At 44.1% G+C, this 12,657-nt stretch overlaps 1 protein-coding gene across 1 annotated transcript in view; it reads left to right on the forward strand.

Annotated features, from left to right (window-relative positions):
• The window catches only part of AFF2 (ALF transcription elongation factor 2), a 316,910-nt gene that overhangs the window by 224,001 nt on the left and 80,252 nt on the right, over positions 1-12,657 (forward strand). Inside the window, exon 10 of the mRNA XM_055338134.1 lies at positions 4,191-4,228. Coding sequence (XP_055194109.1) covers positions 4,191-4,228 — 38 coding nt within the window. The remainder of the gene's footprint in view (positions 1-4,190; positions 4,229-12,657) is intronic.

The following is a 12,657-nucleotide window of genomic DNA, read 5'->3' on the forward strand; positions in this document are numbered from 1 at the left end:
TCCTCCCCTTCCACCACCCCTAGTTCGTTTCCCAGAGTTAGGAGTCTTCATGTTCTGTCTCCCTTTCTGACACTTCCTACCCATTTCTTCTCCCTTCCCTTCTATTCCCTTTCACTATTATTTATATTCCCCAAATGAATGAGACCATATAATGTTTGTCCTTCTCCGATTGACTTGTATTATGCTGAGTGAAATAGGTCCTTCTTATTTTTAAGAATATAGATTTAATGAGTGAGCAACTCTGAGCATGTCCTGAGCCACATCGTCCCTCCTGAGGAAATAAATTTGCTGCTTAGCAGGATACCATGAATAGTACAATGCTAGTAATAAGAGAAGAATCCGTTCATAAATAGCCCTTGGAAGGAGGGAAGCACCTTCTCCCTGGGCATATAATTTTTCAAGATCCCATATGACAAAGGAGGCTCACCTGCAGTAGCATCCTCAGGGCTTCTCAACCTTAGGATCAAACGTTAGCGAAAAAGCACAGCACCCTCCTCATGGAGTGAGATTTGCAAGGGGTGGGGGGTGTGCTGATGGAGGAATCCTCTGGAAAGGAGGGAGGCTTCCTAGGCTTCCTTGTGGAGGAGGGTCGGGGAGAAGGAGGCAGACAGACAGATTTGAGTATACACACCTGCACTTTTCCCCCACACCACCTCAGGTGCCCTGGCCTCCCTGCCACCAGCACAAGCCCCCGAGAAGGTTCAGGGCAGAGGCCTGTGTGAAGGTACAAGGGCTCTCTCCTGCTGGCCTAGGCATGTCAGGATCTAAACACATACCAATCTCCCTAGAGTAGGACTTTTCAGACAGCAGCATTCTATTTAGCCCAGAACTGCTCCTGACATGCCAAGAAGAACAGAGTGGCTCCTGTAATCCTGGTTGGCATAACTGCATAGGTTCGCTACTGCATCCTGGTCACTGAGTCAGCGAGCCCGTGAACTCTCAGGCCATGCAGGTGTGTGCACCAAAGCCCGAAAGCAGGCAGGTCACAATGCACTGTATCTGCATAGCACGCAGTGGTTTCTAGAGCGCCGTCGCAGAATGTTGGCCACTCCCGACCACCCTTGATTTAGGCAGGACGGGAATGCTTATCTTCATTTTTTAAAACAAGGAAACACAAGTGTCAGCTGCCTTGCTAATGTCCTGATGATAGTAAGTGGCAAAGACAGGAGCCAAACCCGGGTTTCTGGATTTCTCGCTCATCACTCTTCCCACTGTAGCCCACAGCCTCTCGGCACACTGCAGTGGAGTCTGTTTTCTAGCATGTTAATTTATCGTATCAGCCTTATACTAGAGCTTCCTTAATGGCAAGATAAGTATCATGTTAGGGAAACATGGAACAAAATAAGTAGAATATAGGTTTTAGAAAGCATATAGACGTTGCAAATTAAAGCAGCATGAGTGTTAACTATCTAGCCTCCATCTTCCAATCAGTTTAAATTACTTTAATGTATGTTTTTAAACTCAAAATGAGCTGTAATCCCAATATGCAACCCTCTTAATGTGTGGTGAATTACACAAGATCATTTCATTTTGATTCCCCTCCTTTTGAACGGTATCTCACATTTCAGAACTGGGGATCAGTGTTTTCATGTCCCGTTAGCTGCACAGAGGAATGTTCTCCTTGTATATTTTGTAGGCCACTTGTTAGACCTTAAAGACATATATAGTTTTCCTGCAAAGAATTCACTAAACTTTTTCTTCAAAGTCTCTGAGTTGAATAATTCTTTATAACATGCTTGACACAGTGTGGCATTACAGCGAGAGTGAAGAACACCAATTGTGAGCTCTTGTCTCTGGTCTGGTGGAGACTCCCTGCGACCGTTTAGCTTAGAGATGAAAGGCGGTGAGCACACAGGAGGATGATGTGAACTCCAAAGAAACGAGAACCTCTCAGCAGAGACATTTTCAATCAATAGCCAAGCAGCCCAGAAAACATAAATTTGAATGAAATTATTTTCCTATGATGGCTGTATAAAAAGACATAGGTTTCAAAGAAACTGGCCTTGAACATGATTATGTTCCTCTTGATCAGAGAAAACTAACTGGGTCTAATTGACAGTCCTGAAGCAAAGAGAAGAGAAGACATTTTCAAAAACTGTGTCACTGAATGAAAGCTAGGTTAAGCAATGTCACTTTGATTTCTCCCTCCCTGTCTTCTGCCGATGGCATGCTCATGCTATTGCATCCAGTGTGCTCTAAAAGGAAACCCCTTGAATACTGTGCTCGTGACTTTACGATCACCTAAGTCTTCTTCAAGAATAGACCTGTTTGGATTGCAAGGGATGGGAGAAAGCGGGCTCATGTCATTTCCACAATGACATGTCTTCAGCCCTCTACCATACCCCATTCCAAACCAGCCAGGACTGGGGGAGAAAGGGTGGTAGAGAAGGAAGCTGTAGGTGTGCATGGGCGGGTAGACTGGGTGCAGCTCCTGTTCCTTGCCACCATCCGCCTCTTCCTTCCCGCTTCCTTTCCAGGGCCAGACCTGCTCAGGGCCAGACCCTTGTACCCTTTTTATTTTTTTAAGAGTTTATTTATTCATGAGAGACACAAAGAGAGACAGAGACATAGGCAGAAGGAGAAGTAGGCTCCCTGCCTTCCCGCGGGGAGCCTGATGTGGGACTCAATCCCAGAACCCCGGGATCACGTCCTGAGCAGAAGGCAGATGCTCAACCACTGAGCCACCCAGGTCCCCAGACCCTTCTATCCTAACTACATGTGAGACGTGACTTGAGCTGGCCACACACATATTGCTTATTTTTTTATCATTTTCACCTGTTACCTCCTGCTCTTGCTTTCTTGCTGCTCTACTGCCTGCCAAAATTCAGCCTCAGGCACAGATGGTGAGATGATTTTTGCCACTGAGAGCCAAAGAAAGTACCCAAATATTAATGGGTATTTACCTAGCAATGGAACTCAAGACTTAATAGAGGAGGGCTTGAATTTCCAACACAAATTTCTAAATTTGAGAAGTGTTTCGTTTAAAAAATGGCTTTGGAGTGCTTTGAGCTGTTGTCATGCATAGAAGGGTCCGGGGTACTTACTGCACCAGGCGCCCAGAACACCAAGTCTGATGTTATAAGTAGCTGCCCTTGCCCACTTCCAGGGTTCACAAATATAAAGATCTCCAAATGGATACTTCTGGAAAGGGTCTGAAGATCCTAGAGATTGCCACACCACTGCTTTAACACTCCCCATGTTAGATGTTATTTCTATAGTCTGCAAAAGTCTAGGGGAGTACCAGTTTGGTTCTGATTACATAATTATGCTACAGAAGTATGAAAAAAATCATCACTGAAACCCTCCAGGTGCTTAAACAGTTTGATAGACTGTAGCCATTCTGCCATCAGCGCCCCCAGCTGTGTTGCTTAGCAACATTTTAATTCCAGAAGAATCGAAGGAGATGCAGTCCCTGTGGAGAGGGAAACAGAAATAAGAGGGCTGTTGACAGATGATCTGAGTTGTTTCTTCTAATATACTGTGAAGATCACTAGCTCTTTTCATGAATGATAAATGGACTGTACACAGATCAATGGGTTCAGCAATAAACTGGAACCAGACTCCATGTCTAAGGCGACACAGGCCGAGAGGCCCACAGATTTCCTCATTTCGATGATTTGGTGTGTGTTTTCTTAAAGGTTCCATGGGAGGAAATTGATCCGAGCAGTCGGTCATCCCTTGGCCTTTTGTGGTCTCTGCTAATAAAAATGATTTTAGAAATGGCTACTTTGGCCCTGCTCTCACCATGCAGGTGCGGCCAGGTGTCAGGAGTCACACAGCATAAATGAGGCCCCACTGCAAATCTGAAAATCTCGGGTGTGCCCATGACCATCCCCGCTCTCCCACCACCACCTTCTTCTCCGCGCCCACCGCCCCCCTGACTGCCATACCTGACTCCCCACTGTGTCAGAACAACCCAAACAGGCCCACCCAGGCGCTAAGATCTGAGTGTGAGGCAGGCAGAGAGGAATGAGTATCTGTGTCTGAAAGCTGCACTTGGACAGGTAACCATGTGCCTTGGGAAAGGAAATTGTGTTCTGTGTCTCCAGTCTGCTTATCGCAAGCAGCCTGCTTCAGTTAGGTCCTTATGTTTCGGAAGAGCATTCTATATTGCTTATCGTTTTGGTAACTAGTTACGAAGATTATGCCTGCTAATGTTGTCTAATTGCCTTTTTTCCTTCTGTTTACAGGCTGTTGAAAAGGCAAAACCTAAGAATAATCCTGTGAAGTAAGTTATTTTTTATTATTTGGAAATTTTAATTTAAATGGACTCTGTGCGTGTGTCAAAAGAGACCTCGACTGAAAAACGAAAACAAACCAAGGGGAATGAACAAACTACCTAAAACCAAAACCCAAATCTCCGATTGAGCAGGGACCAGCTTTGATTTTGATTTTATTTTTGCCTGTGGTTCTGATGGGGAAGTGCCCCAAGTTGTGCCCAGTTTACATAAATTAATATGTGCCATCCCTGAAGAGCTGCCAAAGACTATTATAATCCTATTCAATGCATGGTACTTCAAACCTTTGGGTCTTGCACATGCTAAAAAGATTATATTTTTAATTGCAAACCTTGGACCTATGACAGAGACTGAAATGGCTGAAAATGCGCCAAGTGATTTCCAGCCACGTGGGGAGGTTTGGCGCCTTGGCATCAAGAGCTCTTTCCAGGGCGTTTTATGGGACACTCTTAAATTATAAACAAGCAGCGTGGCACTCTTTTAAATCTAGTACATCTTAGACATCCTTGGAAAGTCTTCCACAGGGGAGACTTTCAAATTAAGAAGGCTGTTTGTCTTGTCATTTGGGTTTGTGACATCTGATTATGGTGTTATGCAGACCAGGCCCACCAGCCGTGTGGCCTAGGGAAGTCCTACTCTCTTTGCTGGGTTATCGTAGGCCTCGCAATATCACATCTCTGGGAGCTCCGTATTAATTTATAATCGCCAACTTCCATTGTAGTGAGTACCAAATGCCAAAATGGGGAGTGCATTAAATTTTAATAGTTTCTGGGAGACTGGATTAGCTAATACCAATGACAAGAAGGCTGCTTTTCCAAATCACTAGGGTAGTGTTTAGCACACCATTAAATCCGAGCTCTAATTCATTTTTCCAAAAGGTTCTGTATACTTTCTTTTTAGATTTAATTTTCCGTAGGCCACGAAATAGTCCTTATCGGCTTTTGTAGCCTCTGGAGGAGCATCTGTAGTCTGGAGATATGTTATGCTAGAGTCATCCTATGGGAGTATTTCTGGTAGCTGTGTTGTCTGGTTATTTGATTGGGGTTGAAATCTTCTCTGCAGCCTGATTTCTTTTCTGGCTGTGCCCTGAAGGCTTCTCTACTGCACGCCTGTGGCAGGATTAGAGGATGGTGCTAATGAGGCCAAGGCCAGGGCTGCCTGTCCCTGGGTGGGCCATTAGTAATCGTCTTTCCCCTAATCCGATTGCACCCTTCCCTCCAGTCTACCTACGTGCAAATGTGTGCCCCAGATCACAAGAGATGGGGCAAGAGCTGGAAGAGTGTAAACCCAGGCCTCAGTGGGACAAACATCCCCAAGTTCAAGCCCTCCCTGTAGGAAGTAAGCCCCAAGCTCTGTGTGGGCGTGTGCAGAACCACCCATTGGTAGTATGTGGAGCTACACAAAATCAGACTCCAGTGGCCCAGTTTTGTGGGACCAGTTTTGTCTCCGCTCCTTGGCAGGATTCGACCCTCCAGACAATTATATCTTTTGAGGAGCTCTGGTTAATTCACAGTACAGACTCTATTTAACATCTGGCATTTTATAGACTATTATAAAGAGCAAACAGGAAAACTAGAAGAACCAAAGGATTAGTAATAGAATATGAGCTTTGTACTTTTAAATCTATCTGCAAATCTGCTTAGTTATAAGCCTTAGCCACAATCAACTGGTAGATGTTTAGAATCGTCTTCTAACTAAATAAGGTACTGTTCTCCACGTGCATTCAGGCGTCCTGTTGCATGCAGGCTCATGATGCCTGACCCACCTGCCCAGCCACAACCACTGGGCGCTTGAAGAAGGGAACCTCCTTGAGACCTCAGCTCAGGGACAGAGATGCCAGAGCATGGTTCATACACACTGCCTGAGAGCAGAGCAGAGCAGAGCAGAAGCATAGTCTTGTGAAGTTTTATGCAGAGTGGTCCTCTTTCTGTTTCTGAGGTCTAGCCAAGAATTCCACTTACCCACAGTGCACTAAGAACCCAAATAAATGTTTTCCTGAATAAATGAACAGGGAAGCAAATTGGACACATCCCAAAGAACGGGCCTTCCAGGATCCTGGCCTGGAGGCTTAATGAGACTGGTGGCCCTACACTAGAGTGTCAGACCAGAAGGGGCCACGCTTTGTACCTGATCAAGGTGTCCATGACCCTCTTATTCTCGACTTACGCCATGGGTAAAATGCTCCCTACGCTGCCCCGGTTCATTCCCACTACTTTGCCCCTGATCAGGTGCCGGCTTGCTCTCGTATGCAAGAATGAACATTTGATTGAGTTTACAATGGAAAGTGTGTACAGTCTTGCCAGAAAAGCAGAGGTCTGGAGGCATTTACAACCAAAGCCTGAACACAGATTGGTGCAGATGATCATATGTGTGATTGGATGTCATCCTCTGGTGCAGAGTTTGGCAAATGGTTGGGGAAAAGAAATCAAAAGAATCTTTTGTGACATGTGAAAATCATATGAAATTTAAATTTCAGTGTCTATAAAAAAGCTCCATTGGCACGCCACGGCACGCTCATTTGTTTCCATATTGTCTGTGGCTCCTTTTGTGCTATGGTGACAGGGATGAGTTGTGACAGAGACAGTACAAGCCACAAAACTGAAACTATTTCCTCTCTGGCCCATTGCAGAAAATGTTTGCCAACCTTTGCTCTAGTTTCAGGTAGAAGAAGGCACAGAGAGTGAGCTTTTCCATGGCTGTAAGGGTTTAACTATCACCCCTCTGTCTTTTTTGGTTTAAAACATTGAGCAGGCATTGACCAAGCCCTTTTCCTGTGTTCTGGACTTTCTGGGGCCAGTGTACACCCAATTCTCATTCAGAGCAAAGAGGCCACTCCAAATTTAGCATATTTGAAGTCATTACGGAGATGAGATCCAGTGACAGGGCGGTGATGCCTCAGAAGCCAGTGAACACAGAGCCAGAGCCTACTTCTCATCTTCCAGGTTGTGTGTGGATGGATGGCTTGCAAAAGGCATATGCATGTTCTAAAATTCCGTTACTCCCCAAGATCTAACTCAGGCTAAGCAAACTTTCCATTACAGCGATGGTAAATGATTCACAATATCCATTTTGTTTGTCTCTTTCCCTCTCTAAAGGTTCGCCTCCTCCTCCCTATTTCTCAACTACTTGTTCAATTTACTTTTAATACCTTCATGGTTGTAAGCTTCTCTCATCACCATAGGGAGACTGTGGTACACATTAATTACACTCCATATAAAGGAGAAATTAAAATATATGCTTAGTGAATGTAAGCACATAATGTACCTGGATACACTAATGATTTTACCTTGAAACATTAAATATTACTTCTGAGGGGAAGAATCAAAATTGAATGTTCTTAAGATCAGTGATCAGGACAAGAGATGCTGGTGTATTTCTGAGTCTACTGGAGCCGTGCCGGTATCAAAGCTTGATTAGTATGTTCAAACTGTGGCTCTTTAATGTGTCAGAGAGACTTTCACTTGTATGTTAATGTTCTGCGGCAATTATCTTCAAGCTTTCATTGTGACAACAAGGCCTGAGAGATGTACAGATTTCTTCTACCATATGTGACTTATCACATACATTTTTTTAAAAACACATTTCTGTTATTAAGACATATGTGATAGTACACTTCTGCAAATGTGAATTGCTTTTGGCTAAAAGCCATGCACTAATAAGTTGAGTTGAATCTAACCGAGGTTGACATCTGTTACCAAAAGAGAGAGAGGGAAAGGGAGGGAGGGAGAAGGAGGGAGGGCGGGCGAGAGCACAGTTGTCAAGCATAACATTCTTCCTTGCTTTTACACTTTAACAACGTTAAACAACGTAGTTGTTGTCTTTCACAAATCAGGATCAGAATCCACTCTGCTTAGGAAATTACAGCTTTATTTAAGAACCAATCCATCTTCCAGATACGGTGGTTTCATTATTGAAAATGACAAATAGCCACAAAGATTGTCCTGACCGTGGTGTTTGTGCATTATTCATTTATTCATCCAATGAATATTTATTGAGAATCTACAGCATTCCGGGAACTGTGATAGATGCTGGGGGAATTAAAAATAAATCTGACACAGGTCTTACCCTCGAGGAGTTTAGAGTCCAGTAGGAGGGATAAAATCAGTTTGTAAAAAACTAAATACAAGATAGAGATGTTCGTTAAGTAGGAAACAGATAAAGTACTAGTGAAGCTCTAAGGACAGAAGGTGCTTCCAGTTAGCAATATTGGAGAAGGTGGGGGGGAGGACATTCACACCAAGATTCTTTAAAGACTGTTGGTTTGAGCCATTGGTGCTGAGGTGGCAGCGAAAAGTCAGGTTGGAAACCAAGGCTCAGAAATGGTCACTTAGGGACCTCAGGGCTTATCCAGATGAGAGAGATTAGCTCGGTGGAGTTGATAGTGGTGAAGAACCCTAACTTATGACTGAGTCACCATTGAGTCCCCTATTATTAAACATAAACAAAGAGTCCATAGACCTGGGATCTACTCCTTAATCTAACACTAGCTTGTGGTGTGAAATCGGACATGTTCCTTCCTTGCTACAGACCTCAGCTATATGATTTATACAGTTATTCCAGCTCTTGAAAAAAGCCAAAGCTTGAATGCCTATTTTGTAATTATTTTAGGAGATATTTGATGTTCAAGTTTGATATAGATGCATACAAGCACATACGTTGGAAACGCATACATAATACACGTGTTTATTCACACACATGCACGGGCACACGCCATGTCTTTTCCCATCATTTCTGCCTTATATGCTTGTGAAATGAGGGCCAGAGAGCCACATCATTAGAACCTTCGAGAGCTACATTAGAGAGAAGATGAGCATGCCTCCAAGAACATTGGGGTGAGTCATTTAGATGACCCCTTACAGCCAAAGAGAATTCTGCAGCTGGGGTTCATTTGTCTTGCGATGCTCTTGGAAAGATGCACAGCACAGTTGTGCAGCATGTCACTGGAATCAGCACATCTTCTCGGCTTGAGAAGGCAAAGGATCCTGTACTGTGAAGTGCCACACACTAGCCTTGCAGGATCATCTCCTTTAGGAATAAAAGGTTCCAGCACCACAGAGGTTTGGCACACATGATCACCTCCCTTTCTTGGAGTGCCCCTGTGCACGTCTGAATAATGCAAGGTCAAAGAAGTCCTGTAGCAAGAGGCCTGTTTAACTTTGTCTTATTCAAGTTTTCCCGAATGTGTTTAGCCAGAGGACAGCCTTCCCTGACATGGTGCTTCATGGAACACAGAATAGGATGCTCAGGTCCGTGGGAAATAAAATGACCACATGGGAGCCTGGTAGTTCGAAAAACATAGGGCCTCATAACTTACATCCATCCCTGATAAGAATATATGAAATGAGCAGATGATTTAGAAAGTCAACCATGGAAAGGAAAGAAATCCCCCAAGTCTGAAATGATAAAGTATCTCCTATATCTCTTTCACGGTTTCACACTCTAAATGTTTTTTATGAATTGGGACTATCCTGGGGGCGGTCCTCAGTGAGGGAAATGGACATTTAGGGTTAGGTCCCTCGGAGTCAGATCTGTGACCCACTTGTTTTCTGGCAGGCACTCAGCCCAGTGCACTAGTGGACTAGCTATAATCAGATGCAGAAGATTTCAGCAGTCATCTACACAGCACAGATTTCTGGACATCCTCCTCTTTAAAGACTATTTTTAGTAAGATTTTATTTATTTATTCATGAGAGACACAGAGAGGCAGAGACATAGGCAGAGGGAGAAGCAGGCTCCGTGCAGGGAGCCCATGCAAGACTCAATCCCAGGACCCCGGGATCATGACCTGAGCTGAAGGCAGATGTTCAACCACTGAGCCACCCAGGTGCTCTTCCCCGTTTTTGTTGGCAATCAGAGTGGAGTCATGTAGGTGGTTCTAGACAAAGCAACTGAGATCCCGAGAGCAGACTACCCAGAGCCCCCAGGTGCCAGATCGTTCTCCCCACCTTGGACACTTTGCCTCTTTCTCATCACCTCTTAGGGACACACATGTCCACTTTAAAATTTGTGGTTGGTTTTCAAAGTCATATTAGCTAAGTTTACGTAACATGTATGGTTTTCTTAGAGTATGGCACCAACTATTTCAAAAATTACTGAACCAGCAAGTTTCCAGGCACTTGGACAATTAGGCCACCTTCACTTCTGGTAACTTTATATCAATAAGAAAGAGTTTCTTCGAAACTCCAAGCATGTTGGTTTGTCTCATTAGCATCACTGATCTTTTCAAAAGTATTAGGAGCACCTTTTTTCACGATGAAATGGATGTGGAAAGCAGCCATCCATTGGTGAAGCAGAGGGACCTCACACAAGCCACCAAATGTGGGATCAAGCCACTTTAAAGGAAGTTAAGCCACTTTTTAAGCAACAGCATTCATAAAATACTTCTTTATCCAGGACTTTATAAAACACTGTCTTACTTTCTAACTCTCTGCTTCTAAAGCATGTACTGCTTAGACAAGAACAGACAACCCTTTCATCCATTCACACAGTCCAACCCATTTTTTGGTACATAGGAGTTATAGCTAGAATTTGACTTTAACGTGACTGCTCGGCAGTCTTTCAGAAGGCTGTCACAAACTCCAGATCACATAGCGGATCCGCACAAAATGCAAGCAAGCCCTGCACATGTGTTCTTTTGACAAACGTGATGGCTCCAGGCTCAGTGGATGGGGAGGTGAGTAAGGCACGGTGTCTGCCCTGGAGGTCCTCACACTCTCATATGGAAACAGACGCCCCATCGCACTACAGAGTGGACAGGCTCTGCGAATAAAGTGGAGGAACAAATTGAGCACCTGCTTGGGGTGGGCTCACGCTGGCTCAGCAGGAAACCCCGGCCGGGGTGAACAGCGAGCAACACTTGCAAACAGCATGGTGAGAAGAAAGCAGAAACTGTGTTGTGAGCAGTGTCTGGTAGGTAGAGGCATCCAAGGAGAAGGGGACACTCTTCTAGAAAGCACGATCGTGAACTGCAGGAGAGGAAAGAAGGAAAGGAGGAGCTGTGTGTGCCAGGACACCCGAAGCATCAGGCTGCCAAAGCTCCGGGTCCCACTTTCAACAAGAAGAGGAGAGCAGTGTAATGTAGGTAGACATAACTAAGAAAACGCTCAAAAGGATTCTTTTGTTCTAGAAAGGTAAAGGTTAGAGTTAGGGAGGGATTAGAAACCACCCTTCTTAAACTGTTTGCAGAGAAATAGACATGTCAAATCCTTCCTGATTAGATCTGGCTAATCCCTCTCGGTGGACTTTTATGTAAATCTCAGCTCACGTAGGGTTCCTCTAAGCATCCGGCTGTTCCCTTGTGGCTTTATCCACCTTCGATTGTTTCTTACGTTTTTAAGAAATTTTGCTTCCGTACAGTTCCTTTCACGTTATTCAAACATCTAGTATTTTAGGCATGACACATAACACTATTATTCTAGCTTTATTTTCTGAATTCATTGCATAGACATAAAAATTCTCTCTGAATGTATTTTTACCAGCCACAGACATAAGCACAGTAGGGCTATTTTGATTTCTAGGGAAATGAGGCATGCCCCCATGGTAACTACACACGGGGCTTCAAACAGTAAATCAGCCCTCCATCGACCACAAAATATGTTCAAAGTCAGGAGCCTAGGGTCATAAGTTATCATTTAGTTGACTACTAGTTGTTGGGGGCGGGGGGTGAGGAGGGAAATGAAGAACTATGGAGATGACTCCCTTTGGCCAGGAACTGAAACAGGAAGTAAAAAGTTTCTGCTTTATTAAAGCTTTTTCCCAAACCAACAGCAGTTGTCTAGAAACTCAACATTTAATAATAATAATAATAATAATAATAACAATAATAAAGGTAAACCATCCTACCACAGTGAAGTGTTTCCATTTGTGGGATTTACAGCATGGGGATAGATGGCATGTCATTATGACCCAGTTTTATATATACACACATATTTATACTTTGTGCATCAATATGGTCTCATGCTCCATGGTGATTTTTTTTATAAATTTATTTTTTATTGGTGTTCAATTTGCCAACATATAGAATAACACCCAGTGCTCATCCCATCAAGTGCCCCCTCAGTGCCCATCACCCAGTCACCCTCACCCCCCACCCACCTCCATGGTGATTTAAATCTAAAATGGAAGCACTGGTGATGGGCAGGTGGAACAGCCCTAACTATAGAGGTCTTGAAATCTTTCTTTTTTTTTTCTTTTTGGTGTCTGTTTCCCCTGTCCTCATCACCCTCTAATATTTGACTGTTTTCCTTCTCCCAGGACCATATTCCCACAAATGCATTCCACGTGGTTGGTGAAAATATTTCAGAAAAGCCTTGTGGCTTTTTGCTTATTTTTTTTTGGTGGCTTCAGGGAGCACGTGACTGCACACTTCCCTGGAAGCCCAGGGTAGTCGGGGGGGCTGCTTTATACTCACTGTCTCTGC

Source organism: Nyctereutes procyonoides, unplaced genomic scaffold (genome assembly GCF_905146905.1).
Source record: "Nyctereutes procyonoides isolate TBG_1078 unplaced genomic scaffold, NYPRO_anot_genome, whole genome shotgun sequence".
Taxonomy (NCBI): Eukaryota; Metazoa; Chordata; class Mammalia; order Carnivora; family Canidae; genus Nyctereutes; species Nyctereutes procyonoides.